This window comes from Panulirus ornatus, chromosome 47, assembly GCF_036320965.1.
Source record: "Panulirus ornatus isolate Po-2019 chromosome 47, ASM3632096v1, whole genome shotgun sequence".
NCBI lineage: Eukaryota > Metazoa > Arthropoda > Malacostraca > Decapoda > Palinuridae > Panulirus > Panulirus ornatus.
In genome coordinates, this window is record NC_092270.1 from 20,098,304 (window position 1) to 20,122,278 (window position 23,975).

At 41.0% G+C, this 23,975-nt stretch overlaps 1 protein-coding gene across 4 annotated transcripts in view; it reads left to right on the forward strand.

Moving 5' to 3' along the window:
• The first annotated feature begins 5,290 nt into the window (after positions 1-5,290).
• The window catches only part of EndoB (SH3 domain containing GRB2 like, endophilin-B), a 127,052-nt gene continuing 108,367 nt past the window's right edge, over positions 5,291-23,975 (forward strand). For 3 of the 4 annotated variants that reach the window (XM_071689918.1, XM_071689921.1, XM_071689920.1), the window contains exons 1-4: positions 5,297-5,461; positions 8,510-8,651; positions 8,786-8,914; positions 19,811-19,973. In XM_071689918.1, the coding sequence (XP_071546019.1) occupies positions 5,405-5,461; positions 8,510-8,651; positions 8,786-8,914; positions 19,811-19,973 (491 nt within the window). In that variant the 5' untranslated portion in view covers positions 5,297-5,404. Of the gene's footprint in view, positions 5,462-8,509; positions 8,652-8,785; positions 8,915-19,810; positions 19,974-23,975 lie in introns of all 4 variants that reach the window. The other variant, XM_071689919.1, reaches the window with a different exon arrangement.

Genomic DNA, 23,975 nt, shown 5'->3' on the forward strand with positions numbered 1-23,975 from the left:
TATATACACACACAGACACATACATATATACCCATGCACACAATTCACACTGCCTTTATTCATTCCCATCGCCACCTTGCCACACATGGAATACCATCCCCCTCCCCCCTCATGTGTGCGAGGTAGCACTAGGAAAGGACAACAAAGGCCCCATTCGTTCACACTCCGTCTCTAGCTGTCATGCAATAATGCCCGAAACCACAGCTCCCTTTCCACATCCACGACCCACACAACTTTCCATGGTTTACCCGACGCTTCACATGCCCTGATTCAAATCCACTGACAGCACGTCAACCCCGGTATACCACATCGATCCAATTCACTCTATTCCTTGCCCTCCTTTCACCCTCCTGCATGTTCAGGCCCCGATCACACAAAATCTTTTTCACTCCATCTTTCCACCTCCAATTTGGTCTCCCACTTCTCCTCATTCCCTCCACCTCCGACACATATATCCTCTTGGTCAATCTTTCCTCACTCATTCTCTCCATGTGCCCAAACCATTTCAAAACACCCTCTTCTGCTCTCTCAACCACGTTCTTTTTATTTCCACACATCTCTCTTACCCTTACATTACTTACTCGATCAAACCACCTCACACCACACATTGTCCTCAAACATCTCATTTCCAGCACATCCACCCTCCTGCGCACAACTCTATCCATAGCCCACACCTCGCAACCATACAACATTGTTGGAACCACTATTCCTTCAAACATACCCATTTTTGCTTTCCGAGATAATGTTCTCGACTTCCACACATTCTTCAAGGCTCCCAGGATTTTCGCCCCCTCCCCCACCCTATGATTCACTTCCACTTCCATGGTTCCATCCGCTGCCAGATCCATTCCCAGATATCTAAAACACTTTACTTCCTCCAGTTTTTCTCCATTCAAACTTACCTCCCAATTGACTTGACCCTCAACTCTACTATACCTAATAACTCAAATATCTGTAAATATTTAGCGTGATTATCTATTTGTAATCTACAGGGAGGTAATTTTACACTTGTGGGGCCCCATTTCTTAAACATTTTCTTTTGTCATACAGTTTTATTAATTTATATCTGCTATCTGCTTTAACCATTTCCTCAGTCATCTTATTCCATTCATCAATTACTCTTTTACTATAAAAGTACTTTAAATATTTTTTGACATGCTTTTTGCATAATTTCATTTCATTATGTCCTGAGGTTGTTCTATCCCTGCATTTCTTGAAGAACTATTCATTGTCTGTTTCATCAATTTTTTTTTTTAATTTTTTTAATTTTTTTTTTTCCACTGTCTCCCGCGTTTGCGAGGTAGCGCAAGGAAACAGACGAAAGAAATGGCCCAACCCACCCCCATACACATGTATATACATACGTCCACACACGCAAATATACATACCTACACAGCTTTCATGGTTTACCCCAGATGCTTCACATGCCCTGATTCAATCCACTGACACCACGTCAACCCTGGTATACCAAATCGATCCAATTCACTCTATTCCTTGCCCTCCTTTCACCCTCCTGCATGTTCAGGCCCCGATCACACAAAATCTTTTACACTCCATCTTTCCACCTCCAATTTAGTCTCCCACTTCTCCTCGTTCCCTCCACCTCCGACACATATATCCTCTTGGTCAATCTTTCCTCACTCATTCTCTCCATGTGCCCAAACCATTTCAAAACACCCTCTTCTGCTCTCTCAACCACGCTCTTTTTATTTCCACACATCTCTCTTACCCTTACGTTACTTACTCGATCAAACCACCTCACACCACACATTGTCCTCAAACATCTCATTTCCAGCACATCCATCCTCCTGCGCACAACTCTATCCATAGCCCACGCCTCGCAACCATACAACATTGTTGGAACCACTATTCCTTCAAACATACCCATTTTTGCTTTCCGAGATAATGTTCTCGACTTCCACACATTCTTCAAGGCTCCCAGGATTTTCGCCCCCTCCCCCACCCTATGATCCACTTTCGCTTCCATCCGCTGCCAGATCCACTCCCAGATATCTAAAACACTTTACTTCCTCCAGTTTTGCTCCATTCAAACTTACCTCCCAATTTTTTTTAAATACTTAGAATTATTCTCTCTTCCAAGGTGAACAGCCAATGACCAGGGAGGTATATTACCAGTACTACACACCAGAGTATCAGGAGGGTTAGTGTCATCTGAGACCATTTTTGTCAGGTGACAGGTTAGGGACAATGTCGACTCCTAAACTCTTCTCACGCACACAACCCGGAAGCTTATTTCTCGATAAACAATGATTGTATTGAGGCCTTCTTTTACCCTGTCCCATCCTTATTACCTAGGTTGAATTTCTTCAAGCATATATCAGACTAATTAGTACTGGCTAGTACTGTCTGTTTTGTGGAACTGTTTCTGAAACAAGATTTTCCTCTTCTCCATAATTTTTTTTTATTTTTCTAGAAAGTTTATGACAAGATGGATGTGTTAAGTGCAATAAAATGCATGCTAGACTACACACTGTGATATGAATTGAACATATTACAGTCAAAAAACCCTGTCCCTATCATAAACCTTTTTCCAGTGGGTTTGAAAATGCTTCAGTAGCAACAAGTCCCATCACAAACCAGTCTTCAAGGCCAAGCATGAGTAAAAAAAAAAATACAAATTGAAATTTGTAGCTAGTAAAAAGAGCACTAAGGCAAGAGGTAAAAGTGAAGGTTAAGTCTGTGGTCTATGTAAACCATAGATACTAAAACTGTATTAATTAGGAAGGAAGGAGGTTGAATGGTTCCAGATGAAGGCAAATCTGTCAAAATTGTATAATCTGAATATCCATGGAAGTGGTTGCAAGGAGGTTAAATGTAGGGTGTTTGAGCAAGGAGAAGGGCTACATGATGCTGGGGCAACTGGTAGGCATGTCAATTGCTGTTCACATATGACAATGGTGGAAGAGAAACTGCAGAAGCTGGTATCCAAGAGATAATATGAACAAGAGTAATGTAATGAGGTGTAGCAGGCGAAACAGGGAGGTTTAGGTGTGAGTTTCACTGGGACAACTTGAAGGAAGTGGAGTGCTTTAGATAACTGGGAGGGGGGAATAAGGTCATGGATGCAATGAGTAGTGTGTGGAAGAAGTCAATGTCTTAAGGCAAAGGTGGGCATATTTGAAGTTACAGTGCTCCCAACAGCATTGTATGGATGCCAGTCTTGGGCCCAAAGTACAAAGGAATGCATTATGGTTATGTTGAAAAGGAACTTCTTGAGGACAATACTGGATGAGGATTATGTTAATCATGTAAGAAATGGATGTAAGAGCAGTTTGTGGTAGTATGTGCAGTTTGACTGGGAGAGGTGACCATATGGAGACAATGAGGTGAGAAAAACTGATTGTGGGGATCTATATTTCAAAAGTGGGCAGAGCAGATGGAAAGTTGGAGTGAAAGAGGCTGTGAGGTAAAATGGCATGAAGATTTATGAGTGTGAGAGGCACGCATGGGACAGAATGAATTGCGAGCGTTACTTGATGGAGACGAATTTCCTAGAGTGGAGGTGGTGTGTACTGACTATAGTACACTATGATAAGGTCACCCACTGAAACGTCAGTTTTGACTATGTTAAAGTCACCCATTGAGACGCCAGCTAACCAACTTGTATAACCTCCCCACCTTAACTGTGCTAAATTTATGACTACCCTTCTACTCTTTTTTTTGTAGATCCCGGCAACACCTCCCCATCTGCAGTACAACACTGCTAGCCTAGTCAAGAAGTCGACTTCGAATACACCTCTTCCTTCCCACAACCACACCTTGACCTAGAACAGGTTTTCCACCTGCACCAGCACCACGGGGCCCTGACAATGACCCCTCCCCCATCTGCAACAACACCTCAGGACCTCGGCAAAGGCCCCACTCTCGTGCACCAGCACCATGGACTCTTAGCATCGCCTCCTCCCTCCTGCAACAGTACCATGGGACCTTGACAGCACCACTTTCTTCATGCAGTAGCACGACATAACCTTAGCACGATAGGACCTTCAGAAAACCCCCACTCTAGAGCAACAAGACAAGATGTCAGAAACTCCTTCTTACAGCGACACCACTGGAACCTTTGGAATTTCGGCACCGAAATTTCGTGGTACACTTAGCTAAAGGGACAGGACCAGGGCAACGTCACCTCCAATTGAAAAGCACCACGAGACCAGGAAGACACTTCACCTAAAGCTGCCCCACGGGCAAGCTGTCTCACCTCTTCTGTTTTTGTACTTAGCAGAGGAAAATGACCAATTAGCATCATGCCCTAGTTAAATATTACGGTTGCATTGGTGTCTTGTCACTGGATCTCCCTCAGTCTTCATGTTTCTAAAGAGCGTTAAATAAACACACCTGTAACTAAAACCTTAAACAGAAGGCAGGAATTAGTGAAGACATGAGAAAGATAAGGTCCATAGTGTAACAATGGGTTGACTAACTAACTACCTCCCATGTTAACAGTAACTGTAGGACGTATTGACCCACATGGCTCATGGTGCGTGACCCAGACACATGCAAGTGGCCAATGATTGGTGCACCTAGAATTCATAATGGGTTGCTATGTAATTATTCTGGTCAGGAGAGACTCCCTACGTAGCTTATTAAGCTTTGATTTACCCATGGCTTCATGTGACACTGGGCAAACTGTTTATTTCCACAGGCCTAAGAGGCTAAGTTGGAAACTCTCCAGGGTAAAAGGAAACAGCATGATGCAGCTGATTTGACGCGGTAATCTGCAAACATGAGTTAAGAAAAGTCCTTTTCTTATTCGGCTATTTCGTGATGGATCATTGCTTACAATGTATCTCCATAGTCCAATTACTGTTTGAATTATGAACTGATAGTTATCACAATAGACGTAGCATTTCCACCTAATGGAAAAAGGTTGTTTCTGGTCAATCATAAGAAAGAAAGGTTTTGCCAGACTTTGACCTTTTCGGCGGAATTTAGACTACCTAATGGCCATTTGGGTGATAGACAACCACTACTGTAATTCAAATAGAATCCCAAATACGAGCTTGTATTGGCCACGTTTGGTTTGGTAGTTAATGAACATTGGGCAGAAAGTAGCATGGCTTATCTTTCCCATGTCATGGCGGAGGGGAAATTGTGTGCCCGTTTTAAGGGGAGTTGTTAATATATCATGCATATACCTTTCCAACTGTCGGGGAAAACATTATATTCATGAGGGATTGTTCTAATCTATATCTCGGTCCTTGATAAGGACTTTATATATGCGTCGTCTGCAAGGACTACCGGGTCTGGGGGCCATTGGGTTGGGGGGGCCATTGTGGCGCCATCTGTTGTGTGAGGTTGGAAGGTCTTGTGTCAATACTGGCCAGCCACCTCAACCTTCTTTGCCTATTGACGTGCACTTTTATCACTCTATTTATCAGGCCAGATGGATCTAAAGAAACTTGCAGGCCAAGCTGGCCAGTTTTTGACTCGTGCAGTCCAGGTAAATAAGTCTATCACTTAAATGGACGATAGTTAAATAATGTACATAAAATGAGGGTGTATGTGTGTGTGTGTGTGTGGACTGGGGTTGGTTAAGTACCGAATAGGAAGAACGTTTTAAATATGTATTTCATTTTATAGATAATGACAAGTATGGTAGGGATTTATTCTATGTACTGCTCTTATGGAGTGTCATGACGTATTAGTTTTTTGAGTTTCCACTTGCGAGGGAGAGAAGCCAAATCCTAAATTTTATTTCTGGCTTTGAGGTTAATTTAATAATGTCTCTTATAATCTTTCATTTACATGTACAGTTAGAATAATGAATCCTTTCTGTTATATGGCTTCCCATCGTAGGTGTATACTTCTAAGGCTCATAATTTATGTAGGTGAAACTTTATATGGCTCTTTATTTAGTTATGTAGTGGATGCTTTATAGCAAAGTAAAAAAAGTAAATTGCTTATCATTTATTTGCTGTAAGCCCAGCTTTGGTCTGCATCACTATTGGTTACGGGTATTGGGTGGTGTTGTCGTGCAGTGGTAGTGTAGTGTGCATTACGAAATGGTACAGCATGATTTGAAGCATTAGATTTTATTTTATATATTTTTATAAAGCCAGAGTGGTGAGAGTTATGGCTGTGGCTCATTATCGTAAAAGTAAGTGATATACTCGTAAAACTCATCAGAACATACAAAGACCTCACCTAACCTACCTTAGCAGCCAGGATTTAGTGTAGAGAAAACTAACAATGATTTGCTCCTCTGCGCAAGTCTACATGGAATGGCTGTTTGTGAGGAAGTTGAGTAGTGGCATGAGCAGACGCTGGATCTATTGGCTATATTTACGTTCACGGGCAGTTAGTACAGTGTTCAATCGTATGATAAAAGTCAGATATGTTTTTGCTAGAATGTTGGAAGTTCAGATGAATTTACAGTATCTGTGGGAGGTTAGGTGAGATTTTTATAGTCTCTTGATTTTTATAAAAGCATTTAATTAGTATGTTTAGCAATCCCAAAGTTTCCTCACCCTCTCATAACAACTATCACCACTCTTGCGTTATTGAATATTGTAGATAAGATATAATGGTTCAGATCACACTGTCACTTGTATTATATTTTACAAATCTAATAGTGTTGCAAAGCTGTGGTCACTTTCAAGAGTCTAAGTCAGTTTTGGATTAAGGAGCTAATGAACCTTAGGCTTAAGCTTTTGTGGAGCCGAAAGATGTCGTGAAGTAGTAGATTGTAAGACATTTCTTTCACGTGATATGTGAAATGAGAAAGTTGAGAGTGAATGTGACTAAAAGCAAGGTTTTTAGGCTTAGCAGGGTTGAGGGACAGGTTAGTTGGGATGTGCGTGTGAATGGAGAAAAAATGGAGGAAGTAAAGGGGTTTAGAGATCTGGGAGTGGACATGGCTGTGAATGGAACCATGAAAGTGGAAGTGAGTCTTAGGGGAGGGGGAAGGTTCTGGGAGCACTTAAGAATATATAGAAAGAGACATTATTTTAAAGGGCAAAAATGGGTATGTTTGAAGGAATAGTAGTCCCAGCAAATAATATGGATGTGAGATATGGTCTGTTCACAAGGTTGTACTGAGAGGGGTGGATGTGTTGGAAATGAAATGTTCGAGGACAGTTTGTGGTTTGAGGTGGTTTGATTGAGTAATTAATGAAAGGGTTAGAGAGATGTATGGTAAAACAAGGGTGTGGTTGAGAGAGCAGAAGATGGTGTGTTGAAATAGTTTGAACATTTGCAGGGAATATTGAGGAAAGGCTGACAAAGAGGATATATGTGTCAGTAGTGGAGGGAACAAGGAGAATGGGGAAACCAAATTGGAGATGAAAGGATGGAGTGAAAAAGATTTTGAGTAATCAAGGTCTGAAAATGTGGGAGGGTCAAAGGTGTGCATGGATAGAGTGAATTGGAACAATGTGGTTTACTGGGGTCGATGTGCTATTCATGGAGAGCATGTGTAGCATCTGGAATAAACCATAGAAAGTTCTGTGGGGCCTGGTTTTGGATAGGGAGCTGTGGTTTCTGTGCATTACGCATGATAGCTAAAGAATTGATGGGAGTGGATGTGGTCTTTCTTTGTCTGTTCCTTGTGTTACTTTGCTAACACAGAAAACAGTGATCAAGTGTGAAAATAAAAGGAAGATATGTGCCCATTGGATATGCATGTACACTGCAGTTAGAAACATAATTGGCGACATTTTCTCCCTACAAATTTGTCTATCAAATCTCAAGAAATACATCCAATGATTGTACATGTACAGTACAACTGAAAATATAATCTTTTGACATTTTGTTGCAATTTCGTCTTGCAGATAACTAATTCAAGCTTCTTAAAATGTGAGAAAGTAGTTCCTGAAATTGCTGACTCCCACCCTAGCTACTGTTTTAGAAAGTTTATTATTTGTTTTGTTAACCACTAACAACACTTGTGCCCTTAATTTTGACCCATTACTCTTTAAATAGATGTTTCTGCATGATACACAAATGGACATATAATGTCATGGACCTTGCTTACAATAATATTCCCTACACAGCACATATAAGCCCCTTCGCTGTCTGTAGGTCTTAGGCTTAAGACTTTGCAGCTTAGCGTGTAATCAGTCCTAAGACTACGCAGCTTAATGTGTAATTCGCCCCTTGAGCCTGACAGTCCCACTATAATACCTCACTTACTTTTAAGCTTCTTTGCCTAACATATTGTGTCACTCCTTTTCTGGTACTTCCTATAGCTACACTTTGCCAGCAGAGTGTGTGTAGCGAGTCCAGCTCATCCCTATGTAACTTAACATCACCCACCGTTCAGTGCAACTTATTGTAACTTGCACACACCATTTGTCCTTATGTGAAAAGACTTGAAGTTGTAAAAGCGGCAGTAGAGAGTCATTTTTTTTTTTTTGCATCATCAGGTAGATTTTATGAAATGTGTAAAAAAAAGTTGTTAGTGGGACTCTCATTAGGTTGATTTGGTTCTTAGGATTTCAGTTTTTTAACTTAATGCTTATTGAGATGTATGAGCAACTTTTTTTTTCAGTACACAGAAGAAAAAATTGGAAGTGCAGAGAAAACAGAATTGGATGGTCACTTTGAGTCTCTGTCTCTTCAAGCTGAATCAGCCAGACATTGGACTGAAAAACTGTTGACTGGTGCAGAAGCTGTACTTATTCCCAATCCAGGTAGATTGAAAAGCTCTTAGGTGTTCATAATGAATAGCTTGTATCTGGAAAATGATGAAAACTTATGCTGATTTTGTGTAATGAAAGAGTGATCTTAATGATCATCTGATTTATTTTGTTTTGGATTTTAACAGGGAACAGGGTAGAAGATATGATCTTTGAAAAGATTGAAAAACGCCGTCCAAATAGACTTAGTAACCTGGAATATTTAGGGTTGGATATGGTTCAAGCAGGAAATGAATTTGGCCCTGGGACAGCATATGGTATGTTTTATTATTTTTCTTTTGTTAGATTGTCTTATTAGAATCTACTCATTTTATCTTAAAGGGACCTCTTGTTTTATGCCATTTTTAGAATAGTTCACATGGTCCATTTACACCTTTTTTAATTTATGTGAGCTCAAGGCTGGAATAACATGATCATCATTAGGCTGGCAGTGTGATCATATGGCATTGTCAGTGCCATGCAAAAAGTGCATGTACGCATGGTGTCGGAATTGTCTGTAGTCGTGGAATGTTACAGTACCATGTGCTGCAGTATACTGTGTATTGCGCATATTATGCCCCTTGTATCGTGCCACCAAAGCTTCTGTTAAGTTTTTCTTGCATCAGTGGTGTTAAGATATAAAGGCTATTGCCATTTAGGTTAAGGTGGATGTGCTCAAATGTTATAAGAGAGGTGAACGAACAGCTAATATTCTGCATGCCTTAGACTTAGTGAATCTACTTTACAGACTATTTGTGATAGTGCAGAGAAGATCAGGGAGAGTGCCAAGAGTGTAACGTTAGTCATTGCAACTAAAACCTTGTATTCCTAAAGTTTTGCTATGGAGAAGCAAAGGCCTAGAGTATATATGATGATGTGGCAGCAGAAGAAGGAGCAGCAGAGACATTTCAACTAGGTCCTGGTTGGTTCACAAATTTTAGGAAATGCTACAATTACCACCGCATCAAGGTGATTGGTGAGGCTGCTGCTTCTGATGTTACTGCTTTCAAAAATTTCCCAGGTACCCTCATTGAGGAAGGCAGTTATTATCTGAAAAGGGTTTTTGATTTTGAGGAGACCAAATTATTTAGAAGAGGAAGCCTTTGAGAATAAACATTTCTAATGAAGAGAAGGCTACATGAGGATTCAGAGTTTGCTATTTTCTGTTTTTATTAATAGAATTCACTCGATATTATATTGTTTTATGTTTCCTGGTACATTTAAACAGTAGACCCCTGATTTAACAGATTTCAGTTTTAACAGACTGGGTAGTTAATAATTTATTTTGATTTGTCACTGTCTCCCGCGTTAGCAAGGTAGCACAAGGAAACAGACAAAAGAATGGCCCAACCAACCCACATACACATGTTTATACATAAACGCCCATGCATGCACATATACATATGTATACATTTCAATGTATACATACATATACATACACAGACATATACATATATACACATGTACATATTCATCCAAATTCATAAGAATTATGGATAAGGTTTTGTTTATGTTGGTTTGTCTACTAGATGTATACCTTGAGTATAAGTGTTGTGTATAGCTACACATTTTGTTACAGGGTGTAACTGCAGTACTGTTGTTTGTAAGTAAAACCACAAATACTGTTATCCAGTTGGTTTGCTTCAATTTGCAGCAGAAACAATTTCTAAGAGGTCATGGAATGGTTTCTGTGCCCTAACCACTTTAATGCAGATCCAGACTGGCTTAAGACATTTACAGACTTTTCCCTGGCTGTGCAGAACACTTCTCTTGCAGCTGATAAACTTGTTCTCCTGACTAACTACATCGATCCACAGGTGTAGTCAACTTGTTCTCCTGACTAACTACATTGATCCATAGGTGTATGACTACATAACAGAGTGTGATATGTATGAAAAAGCTGAGAAGGCCTTGACAGTGTTGTATGTGAAACCCAAAAATGAAATATTCACCAGACATGTTCTTGCCACTTGTAGACAAGAACCAGGTGAGTCTAGACCAGTTTCTCCAGGCATTGAAGCTGTGACTGCAGTGGAGGCATGCGACATTTATGTTATAGATGCCTTTACTAATGGGTTACCCTCAGGCCCAATACGCCAGCAACTGCTAGGAAACAATCCCCGAATTTAAAGACTGTGTAAGAGTGGGCCTGCACATTAGAGATGGCATAGAAATATTCTGCATCTTATTCTGTGGCTAAACCAATAAATGCTGCGGTGCCCCAACTGCTGAATCATGCAGATGATTTAGAAATCACGCAAAAGAAAGGTGATACAGTTTCTCTTGCTACAGCCAGCGCTTCTCTGTTTCTTCTGTGGTTACTACGCCTACCACTGCAGGCAGTGTTCTACTAGGGAGATATGTTTGAAATGTAAGAAAAAGGAGCATTATGCTAAGGTATGTCAATCAGTGAAACAGTCAAATAGTCTCCTCAACTCAAAACATTCTGCAGCAATGCTTGCTACAGTAGCTGAAGCCACATCTTCATGCCTTGATAAATCTGTACGCTGTTCAGTGGGATTCCTGGTAATGCTCTTAGTAATGCTGGTAGTTCTGAAAACTTTGTGCATGATAGCATAGTGAAAATGAACAAGCTAACCATCCATCCTGACAGGAGAAGTTTCCATGGTCGATGTATCTATTTCCTTGAAAACCTTGGGTCATTGTACTGTGGACCTAGAGCTTCAAGGAGAAACTTACCATGGTATTAAGCTAAAGGAGTTACCTAGCTTGTTTCGTGATGTGATTTGGGTCATGAATTCTTACAAAATCATTTTGTACTGGAAGTAGCATGCAGAGGTTGGAATCTGCCTTACTTTATCGAAGATGTAAAGAGAATCACTGCTTCTTGTCAAGTATGTTCTGAGCCCAAACCTCAGTTCTGCAAGTTGGATTCTGGCCAGTTGATTAAGACAACCTTACGAGAAGCTGAACTTGGATTTTAAAGGCTCACTTCCATCACAATCAAGAAACAAATATATGCTCAACTGTCATAGATGAAATGAATTCTCATGGCTTCCATTTGCCTTCCCTTGCCCTGACATGACTACCAGTACTGTTATCAGAAGTTTGATACAAATGTTTGCCATGTTTGGTATGCCAGCATATATCAACTCTGACAGAGGTGCACCTTTCATGTCAAGAGAGATAAAGGATCTTCTGTTGAAGAAAGGGTAGCTACCAGTTGTACTACTTCCTACAACCCTATGGGCAATGGACGGGTCGAAAGGTATAATGGAGTTACATGGAAGACTATAATGCTGGCTCTCAGAAGAGCACCTTGATGTATCTCAATGGGAGATGGTTCTCCCAGATGCCTTCCATTCCATCTGATCATTGTCGTGTACTTCAACTAACTGTACATCACCTGAGCGTTTCTTCCAGCATTCTAGGAGGTCCACATTAGGCCGAATGTTACCTACATGACTCATTCATAAATGTTTGGCCCTCTTAAGATAGCAAGTGTGGCATAGCAAGAATAATCCCCTGGTGGATGAGGTTGAAATAGTGGAAGCAAATCCTGAGTATGCCCATGTCAGGTTTCTGGATGGTAGAGTTCTGTTTCATTAAGGCATCTTGCACCCTTGACTGGTGGCGGAAGTGACAGGTGGATACTAATCCTTCTGTGTCTCAGCCACTGAACAGTCAAGAAATGTCAGATACTGGTGTGAACCTGGAGCTTTTATGTTGAAAATCATCTAATGAAATATTTCCTCAAGAAAGCACCTCTCAGGAACATCCTACAATGCCTGATCAAATGTCTTCACTAGTGCAAGTTCATAGATCTGAGTGAGCACGTTGTGCCCTCATATATCTCCAAAGATTATTCCATGTGAACTTTGTTAGGTGGGGAGAATGTGGTAATATGTGAGATTACAACTTTACATTTGAAATCCCTCTGTAATAGTTTACTTTAGGGGTCCCTGTCATGAACAAACTCAGACAGCTGAGTACCTTGTAAATGCAGGTTGGTTACTCTCCTTTTACTTATGTGCTTCCTTGTGTATGTTATGATTTGCTGAACTTACTGATGAGCAAGAATTGTGTATAAGGTTTTCATTATGTTGGTTTGTCTGCTAGAGGTATAACTTGATGACTGTAAGTCTTGTGTTGCGTATAGCCATGCATGTTTTGTTACAGGATGTAACTGCAGTACTGTTGTTTGTGCAATGAAACCACAAGTCTTGTCATCCACTTGGTTTGTTTCAGAACCTAACCACTTTTATATATGTGTTTATTATAGTTGATTGCTGTTTCCCGTGTCAGTGAGGTAGCGCCGGGAAATAGACAAAGAATGACCCATCCTCTCTTATACACATATATGTACATAAACACCCATACACACTTTTTTTTCATGCTATTCGCCATTTCTCACATTAGCAAAGTAGCATTAAGAACAGAGGACTGAGCCTTTAAGGGAATATCCTCATTTGGCCTCCGTCTATGTTCCTCTTTTGGAAAATTAAAAACGAGAGCAGAGGATTTCCAGCCCCTGATCCCTCCCCTTTTAGTCACCTTCTACGACACACAGGGAATATGTGGGAAGTATTCTTTCTCCCCTGTCTCCAGGGATACACACACATATGCATACATATACATATCACCATATACAAATATACATTTTTTTTTTATTAATATACTTTGTTGCTGTCTCCCGCGTTAGTGAGGTAGCACGAGGAAACAGATGAAAGAATGGCCCAACCCACCCACGTACACATGTATATCCATACATGTCCACACACGCACATATACATACATTATACATTTCAACGTATGCATATATATATACATACACAGACATATACACATAAGCACATGTACATATTCATACTTGCTGCCTTCATTCATTCCCATTGCCACCCTGCCACACATGAAATGGCACCCCCCCTCCCCCTGCGCACGTGCCAGGTAGTGCTAGGAAAAGACAACAAAGGCCATATTCGTTCACACTCAGTCTCTAGCCATCATGTGTAATGCACCAAAACCACAGCTCCCTTTCCACATCCAGGCCCCACAAACCTTTCCATGGTTTACCCCAGATGCTTCACATGCCTTGGTTCAGTGCATTGACAGTACGTTTCGACCCTGGTATACCACATTGTTCCAGTTTACTCTATTCCTTGCACGCCTTTCACCCTCCTGTATGTTCAGGCCCTAATTGCTCAAAATCTTTTTCACTCCAACTTTCCATCTCCAATTTGGTCTCCCACTTCTACTAGTTCCCTCCACCTCTGACACATATATCTTCTTTGTCAATCTTTCCTCACTCATTCTCCATATGACCAAGCCATTTCAATACGCCCTCTTCAGCTCTCTCAGTCACACTCTTTTTATTACCACACATCTCTCTTACCATTTCATTACTTACTCGATCAAACCACCTCACACCACATTGTCCTCAAACATCTCATTTCCAACTCATCCCCCTCCTCTGCGCAACCCTATCTATATCCCACGCCTTGCAACCATAGAATGTTGTTGGAACCGCTGTCCCTTCAAACATACTCATTTTTGCTATCTCAGATAACGTTCTCCCCTTCCACACATTCGTTAAAGCTCCCAGAACCTTTGCCTCCTCCCCCACCTTGTGACTCACTTCCACTTCCATAGTTCCATTCTCTGCTAAATCCACTCCCAGACATCTAAAACCCTTCACTTCCTCCAGTTTTTCTCCATTCAATTTTACCTCCCACTTGACTTGGCCCTTAACCCTACTGAACCTAATAGCCTTAATCTTATTCACATTTACTCTCTGCTTTCTTCTTTCACACACTTTACCAAACTCAGTTACCAGCTTCTGCAGTTTCTCACCCAAATCAGCCACCTGCACTATCATCAGCGAACAACAACTGACTCACTTCCCAAGCTCTCTCATCCATAACAGACTGTATACTTGCCCCTCTCTCCAAAACTCTTACATTCACCTCCCTAACAACCCCATCCATAAACAAATTAAACAACCATGGAGACATCACGCACCCCTGCCGCAAACCGACATTCACCGAGAACCAGTCACTTTCCTCTCTTTCTACTTGCACACATGCCTTACATCCTCGATAAAAACTTTTCACTGCTTCTAACAACTTGTCTCCCACACCATATACTCTTGATACCTTCCACAGAGCATCTCTATCATTGCTATCATATGCCTTCTCCAGATCCATAATTTTTTTTTTTTTTTTTATTATACTTTGTCGCTGTCTCCTGCATTTGCGAGGTAGCGCAAGGAAACAGACGAAAGAAAAGGCCCAACCCCCCCATACACATGTATATACATACGTCCACACACGCAAATATACATACCTACACAGCTTTCCATGGTTTACCCCAGACGCTTCACATGCCTTGATTCAATCCACTGACAGCACGTCAACCCCGGTATACCACATCGCTCCAATTCACTCTATTCCTTGCCCTCCTTTCACCCTCCTGCATGTTCAGGCCCCGATCACACAAAATCTTTTTCACTCCATCTTTCCACCTCCAATTTGGTCTCCCTCTTCTCCTCGTTCCCTCCACCTCCGACACATATATCCTCTTGGTCAATCTTTCCTCACTCATTCTCTCCATGTGCCCAAACCACTTCAAAACACCCTCTTCTGCACTCTCAACCACGCTCTTTTTATTTCCACACATCTCTCTTAGCCTTACGTTACTCACTCGATCAAACCACCTCACACCACACATTGTCCTCAAACATCTCATTTCCAGCACATCCATCCTCCTGCGCACAACTCTATCCATAGTCCACGCCTCGCAACCATACAACATTGTTGGAACCACTATTCCTTCAAACATACCCATTTTTGCTTTCCGAGATAATGTTCTCGACTTCCACACATTCTTCAAGGCTCCCAGGTTTTTCGCCCCCTCCCCCACCCTATGATCCACTTCTGTTTCCATGGTTCCATCCGCTGCCAGATCCACTCCCAGATATCTAAAACACTTCACTTCCTCCAGTTTTTCTCCATTCAAACTCACCTCCCAATTGACTTGACCCTCAACCCTACTGTACCTAATAACCTTGCTCTTATTCACATTTACTCTTAACTTTCTTCTTCCACACACTTTACCAAACTCAGTCACCAGCTTCTGCAGTTTCTCACATGAATCAGCCACCAGCGCTGTATCATCAGCGAACAACAACTGACTCACTTCCCAAGCTCTCTCATCCCCAACAGACTTCATACTTGCCCCTCTTTCCAAAACTCTTGCATTTACCTCCCTAACAACCCCATCCATAAACAAATTAAACAACCATGGAGACATCACACACCCCTGCCGCAAACCTACATTCACTGAGAACCAATCACTTTCCTCTCTTCCTACACGTACACATGCCTTACATCCTCGATAAAAACTTTTCACTGCTTCTAACAACTTTCCTCCCACACCATATATTCTTAATACCTTCCACAGAGCATCTCTATCAACTCTATCACATGCCTTCTCCAGATCCATAAATGCTACATACAAATCCATTTGCTTTTCTAAGTATTTCTCACATACATTCTTCAAAGCAAACACCTGATCCACACATCCTCTACCACTTCTGAAACCACACTGCTCTTCCCCAATCTGATGCTCTGTACATGCCTTCACCCTCTCAATCAATACCCTCCCATATAATTTACCAGGAATACTCAACAAACTTATACCTCTGTAATTTGAGCACTCACTCTTATCCCCTTTGCCTTTGTACAATGGCACTATGCACGCATTCCGCCAATCCTCAGGCACCTTACCATGAGTCATACATACATTAAATAACCTTACCAACCAGTCAACAATACAGTCACCCCCTTTTTTAATAAATTCCACTGCAGTACCATCCAAACCTGCTGCCTTGCCGGCTTTCATCTTCCGCAAAGCTTTCACTACCTCTTCTCTGTTTACCGAATCATTTTCCCTAACCCTCTCACTTTGCACACCACCTCGACCAAAACACCCTATATCTGCCACTCTATCATCAAACACATTCAACAAACCTTCAAAATACTCACTCCATCTCCTTCTCACATCACCACTACTTGTTATCACCTCCCCATTTGCGCCCTTCACTGAAGTTCCCATTTGCTCCCTTGCTCCATAAATGCTACATATAAATCCATCTGTTTTTCTGAGCATTTCTCACATACATTCTTCATGCATAGTGCCATTGTACAAAGGCAAAGGGTATAAAGGTGAGTGTGAGTGTTCAGATTACAGAGGTATAAGTTTGTTGAGTATTCCTGGGAAATTATATGGGAGGGTATTGATCGAGAGGGTGAAGGCATGTACAGAGCATCAGATTGGGGAAGAGTAGTGTGGTTTCAGAAGTGGTAGAGGATGTGTGGATCAGGTGTTTGCGTTGAAGAATGTATGAGAAATACTTAGAAAAACAAATGGATTTTTATGTAGCATTTGTGGATCTGGAGAAGGCACATGATAAGAGTTGATACAGATGCTCTGTGGAAGGTATTAAGAATATATGGTATGGGAGGTAAGTTGCTAGAAGCAGTGAAAAGTTTTTACCAAGGATTTAAGGCATATATATGAGTAGGAAGAGAGGAAAGTTATTGGTTCCCAGTGAATGTCGGTTTGCAGCAAGGGTGCGTGATGTCTCCATGGTTGTTTAATTTGTTTATGGATGAGGTTGTTAGGGAGGTGAATGCAAGAGTTTTGGAGAGAGGGGCAAGTATGCAGTCTGTTGTGGATGAGAGGGTTTGGGAAGTGAGTCACTTGTTGTTTGCTGATGATACAGCACTGGTGGCTGATTCGGGTGAGAAACTGCAGAAGTTTGTGACTGAGTTTGGTAAAGTATGTGAAAGAAGAAAGCTGAGAGCAAATGTGAATAAGAGCAAGGTTATTAGGTTCAGTAGGGTTGAGGGACAAGTAAATTGGGAGGTAAGTTTGAGTGGAAAATTATTGGAGGAGGTGAAGTGTTTTAGATATCTGGGAATGGATTTGGCAGCAGATGGAACCATGGAAGCGGAAGTGAGTCATAGGGTGGGGGAGGGGGCGAAGGTTCAGGGAGCATTGAAGAATGTTTGGAAGGCGAGAACGTTATCTCGGAGAGCAAAAATGGGTATGTTTGTAGGCATAGTGGTTCCAACAATGTTATATGGTTGCGAGGTGTGGGCTATAGATAGAGTTCTGCGGAGGGTGGATGTTTTGGAAATGAGATGTTTGAGGACAGTATGTGGTGTGAGGTGAGTAATGAAATGGTAATAGAGATGTGTGGTAATGGAAAGAGTGTGGTTGAGATAGGAGAAAAGGGTGTATTGAAATGGTTTGGTCACAAGGAGAGAGTGCATGAGGAAAGATTGATAAAGAGGATATATGTGTCAGAGGTGGAGGGAACGAGGAGAAGTGGGAGACCAAATTTGAGGTGGAAGGATGGAGTGAAAAAGATTTTGAGCGATTAGGGTCTGAACATACCGGAGGGTGAAAGGCTTGGAAGGATGTGGTATACCGGGGTCGACATGATGTCAGTGGATTGAAGCAGGGCATGGGAAGCGTCTGGGGTAAACCATGGAAAGTTTTATGGGGCCTGGATGTGGAAAGGGAGATGTGGTTTCAGTGCATTACACATGACAGCTAGAGACTGAGTGTGAACGAATGTGGCCTCTGTTGTCTTTTCCTAGCGCTACTCTCATGTGCATGGGCGGAGAGGGTGCCATTTCATGTGTGGTGGGATGGCGACGGGAATGGATGAAGGCAGCAAGTATGAATATGTACATGTGTATATATGTATATGTATGTGTGTGTGTGTACGTTGAAATGTATTGGTATGTTTATGTGCATGTGTTGGCGTTTATGTATATACATGTGTATGTGAGTTGGTTGGGCCATTCTTTCATCCGTTTCCTTTCGCCACCTCATGAACGCGGGAGACAGAGACAAAGTATGATATTCTCACAAACATTCTTCAAAGCAAATGCCTGATCCACTCATCCTATACCAATTCTGAAACCACACTGCTCTTCCCCAATCTGATGCTTTATACATGCCTTCACTCTCTCAATCAATACCATTCCCATATAATTTGCCAGGAATACTCAACAAACTTATGCCTCTGTAGTTTAAACACTCACCTTTATCCCCTTTGCCTTTTTGCAGTGGCACTATGCATGCTTTTTGCCAATTCTTATGCACTTCACCATGGTTCATACAAGCATTGAATATCCTTGCCAACCAATCATCAACACAGTCACCCCCTTTCTTAATAATTTCTACTGCAGTACCATCCAAGCCTACTGCCTTGTCAGATTTCATCATCCGCAAAGGTTTCACTACCTCTACTCTCTTAACCAAATCATTCTCCTTGACCCTCTCACTTTGCACACCACCCAGACCAAAGCACCCTATATATGCCACTCTTATCGTCAAACACATTCAGCCTTTTTTTTTTTTTTTTTTTGATTATGGTGATACAACCTACCTATTTTATCGTGTTCTTTAAGATTATGATGATAGATCTTATCCATTTTATCTTGTCTCAAACTGTTCTGGAGAAAGCTTGAATTAATGCCATTCATATGTATGTAGGAATGTGGTAAGTAAAATTGCAATCTGAATTCTTTACATAAAGTAATTTTTGGTTAAGTTTTTATTATGAAGTAGTGTGGCAGTTTGATTTGTTATTATTATATTTATTCATTTTAATTTTTCTTGTGGGATGTGGGTGCTAGACATCGATTGTACCTATGTGAAACATTCTGTCTGTATGAGCTTTGCGTGTAGTTAGATCCAGAGTTGTGTACCTTGTAGCACTTTTTTTTCCACTATAGAAATTAAAACAAGATATGAGAACTTGACCTGTCACAGCATATATAATGCAGAGCAATATGGAGACAAAAAAGGAGTGTGCATTCCCTGAACCAAGTCAGACTTGCTGTGTCTGCAGCTGTTTAATTTCTTTGAAAATCTGCCAGGTAACAGAATATTTGATATTTAACTTTTGTTTTTCCAAAAGACAAAAACCTCAGAATTGTATATGAGAGTAAACTAGTTCTTATAATTTCATGATAAAGTAATTCAGGAGTTATGTCTACTAAATCAGCCACCTTAAGTCAGAAAACCAAAAATTAATGAACACAGTCCACGGAAGGAGATCTATGTGTTATGTTAAAGCAAGGTTAACATCTTAATATTTTAAACTATCCCTAGATAATAAGATTATGATTAAACAGGTTCTGCGCTACAGAAAGTTGGTGGAGCTCAGCAACGTTTAGGACTAGTGGAAAGAGAATTTGTCAGTAATGCCGTCCAAGGATATGTTCAGCCAATGAGAAAGTTTCTTGAAACTGAAATGAAAACAATCACAAGAGAGAAACGACTTCTAGAAACTAAAAGGTAAATGGAATAGACTCGGAGTGTTTAATATGGTAAATAGATGAGAATACTGTAAGTTATTATGAAGTCTTCTAAGTGAATACATATGAATTATTTTTATTAACTCATTGCCCTCACCCACTTTTAGGAGGTTGGGTAAAAAGTTTTGTAAATAAGTAAATATAGATATTTTTTATATACCAGGTTTGTCCCCTCTCACTTCTGGGAGGTTGTTGGGAACAAACAAACAATGAGAAAGAGCCTGATGACAGAAGTATTCATGAAATACACACAGTTGCACATGTCACTAATACACAAGGAAGGAACTAGAATATTTTTTTTTTTTTTTTTGCTCAGGTTTGAATATTTGTGGTTGCAATGTAACTAGTTATTGTTCTGAATGCTTTAGAATGTGTGATTTGTAGTTATGTTATGTTTACTAATGAAGCAATGGATGATCATGCAGATGAGGCATACTTTAGCACAGTGGGGATGGATTAGGAGTATTGGTTACTGCGGGATTCTTTTTCTTATGCAAAGCCGGTTCAGGTTAGTGTTCTTTGGGCATTACTTTGATTATTGGTTTTGCGTTGATATTTGTTGCATGGGGAATGAATGTCATGTATGTCATATGTAATATTTAATGAGGATGAAGTTTTATTGAGTGCGAGTGGTATCATGTGGGGTTATTGGAGGATGGAGATTGGATTTATTTCTGTTAGGGATTAAGAGAATGAAGGTTGTTTTCTGTAGGGATGCAGACATTCTATTTTGAACAAGTAAATGTTTTCATTGTAGTTTTTTTTTTTTTTTTTTGCTTCGTCACTGTCTCCCGCGTTTGCGAGGTAGCGCAAGGAAACAGATGAAAGAAATGGCCCAACCCACCCCCATACACATGTATATACATACGTCCACACACGCAAATATACATACCTACACAGCTTTCCATGGTTTACCCCAGACGCTTCACATGCCTTGATTCAATCCACTGACAGCACGTCAACCCCGGTATACCACATCGCTCCAATTCACTCTATTCCTTGCCCTCCTTTCACCCTCCTGCATGTTCAGGCCCCGATCACACAAAATCTTTTTCACTCCATCTTTCCACCTCCAATTTGGTCTCCCTCTTCTCCTCGTTCCCTCCACCTCCGACACATATATCCTCTTGGTCAATCTTTCCTCACTCATTCTCTCCATGTGACCAAACCATTTCAAAACACCCTCTTCTGCTCTCTCAACCACGCTCTTTTTATTCCACACATCTCTCTTACCCTTACGTTACTTACTCGATCAAACCACCTCACACCACACATTGTCCTCAAACATCTCATTTCCAGCACATCCATCCTCCTGCGCACAACTCTATCCATAGTCCACGCCTCGCAACCATACAACATTGTTGGAACCACTATTCCTTCAAACATACCCATTTTTGCTTCCCGAGATAATGTTCTCGACTTCCACACATTCTTCAAGGCTCCCAGAATTTTCGCCCCCTCCCCCACCCTATGATCCACTTCCGCTTCCATGGTTCCATCCGCTGCCAGATCCACTCCCAGATATCTAAAACACTTCACTTCCTCCAGTTTTTCTCCATTCAAACTCACCTCCCAATTGACTTGACCCTCAACCCTACTGTACCTAATAACCTTGCTCTTATTCACATTTACTCTTAACTTTCTTCTTTCACACACTTTACCAAACTCAGTCACCAGCTTCTGCAGTTTCTCACATGAATCAGCCACCAGCGCTGTATCATCAGCGAACAACAACTGACTCACTTCCCAAGCTCTCTCATCCCCAACAGACTTCATACTTGCCCCTCTTTCCAAAACTCTTGCATTCACCTCCCTAACAACCCCATCCATAAACAAATTAAACAACCATTGTAGTTATGTATGTTTTTGTTGTTGCTTTTCAGTTGTTAGGGTGTTGTGAATGTGACTGTGGAGGATGAAGATTGGATTTATTTCTGTTAGGGATTAAGAGAAAGAAGGTTGTTTTCTGTGGGAATGCAAACATTCTATTTTGAACAAACAAATGTTCTGATTGTCGAGCTGTATTTTTTGTTGCTTTTTTGTTATTAGGGTGTTGTGAATGTAACTGTGAGATTATGTGCATATGAGAGGACTTTCACACTGTGATTTTCTTGGCATATAGGGAGGCTGTGTAGCAAGAAATTGAAGAGGATTTGATAAAGAGGTGTTTCCTTAGGGACTTCATCATAAAGTTTAAAGGACTTTAGAGTTGAAGCTTTATGGATGACTTTGGCTTGATGGTCAGCTGTGGAGTTGGATAGGAACTCAAGTAATTTTTTGGGGGATGGTGTTAAGCTACATATGTATTAGGATATGTTGGGCAAGTCATTTTTGGTGAGGGTGGAGTTAAGCAACATATGTAGCTATCCATTAGGAAATGTTGGGCAACACTGTGAAATAATTTGTTGATGTCTGTTACTAGTAGTACTGTGCAGGAGGGTGGTTGTGGCTGGTTAAAGCCATCTGAGATGTTTTATATAAGGTGTTTGTACACTGTCATAATAGACCGATTAGGCCAAAAGGCATGCTGTGTGTGTCAGAGTGGGATCTTTTGCTTGAATTTGTTTTGGATCAGTTTTTCAAGAAATTTAGATAATGATGATTAGCAGTGATATAGGGTATTAGGGAAAATGGAAGCTAGTTGGTTTGGACAGTTACAAGATGGATATTATGTTGACATGTTTCTAGTTACTGTATTAGGGATTTTGCTGTTTAACTAGGAGTGGTTGAAGCTGTGTCCAAGTGCTCAGATTTCTCTTGAACTGAAGTGTTTTACCAAATTGCCTTTTCCACATCATAGATACATCAGGAACAGATGAACAACAGTCTTATATGCACACATCCACTCTCTGGCTGTCATTTGTAATGTACTGAAAACAGAGCATACCATTGACAGCCAAGTCCCACAGACTACTCCATGATTTACCTTGACTGTTTCATATGTCCTTGCTCAGTGTATTGGCTGAATGTCCCTCCATTTATACCACATTGATCCAATTCTTTGTATATCATGCATGCTTCTTGGCCTCCCGGATGTTCAGCATATTATACCTCAAGGTCTCCCTCACAACATATTTCTCTCTTCATCTTGATCTCCCCTTTTCCCTTAGTTCCCCCCTCCTCTAACACCTGTATCCTCTTAAATCAGTTATTCTTTGTTCTTCATATGTTTGAACCATTTCAGCACCCCCTAGCTCTCCTTTGATCACTTTGTGCTTACTACCCCACCTCTTTTATGTATTCTTTTCTTGAGCAACCCACCTCAAACCACATCTCATCCCCATGCATTTCATTTTTAATTTGTCCACCTTCTCCCCTTTCGCATTTAGGTCTTAAGACTCTCTTCCATACAGAACTGTTAGGGCTACTATACCTTTAAACGTACTTGTCTTAGTGCCAACAGATGCTAATTTTTTCTTCCATATGCTCTTTATAACTTACTTCAGCCTCTATGGTTTCATCCACTACCACATGTACTCCCAGATATGTAAAGCACTTCACTTCCTTGTGGCTCTCCCCACTCAGGCTTAAGGCTTACACCCTCATCATCCTGTCTCGTTCCTCTACTGCACCTCATTACTGTACTTTAGTTTGCATTTGCTCTCAGCTATCTCTTTCCAAACACTCTTCCAACCTCCTTCACTAGCTTCTGGAGTCTGCTGTTACAGCTGTGTCATCTGTAAAGAGTGATTGATTTAACTTATATGCCCAGCACACTGTAGACCCATCCCATTCTCTAAGACCTCATGTACTTACCTCTCTCGCTACCCCAACATAGTCAGATTAAACATCTATGGGGATGTCCCATCCTTGATGTAGCCCCATTTTCGCCAGCAACCATTCTTTTTCCTCCCTTCATACTGGCACATATACTTTAAACTCCTAGGAGAAACTCATCACTTAGTGAACTTTCACTCACTTGTACTTTTAGCACCTTAAGCAAGTCCCCCCCTCAGTCATCTTTATCATACTTGTACTTCAG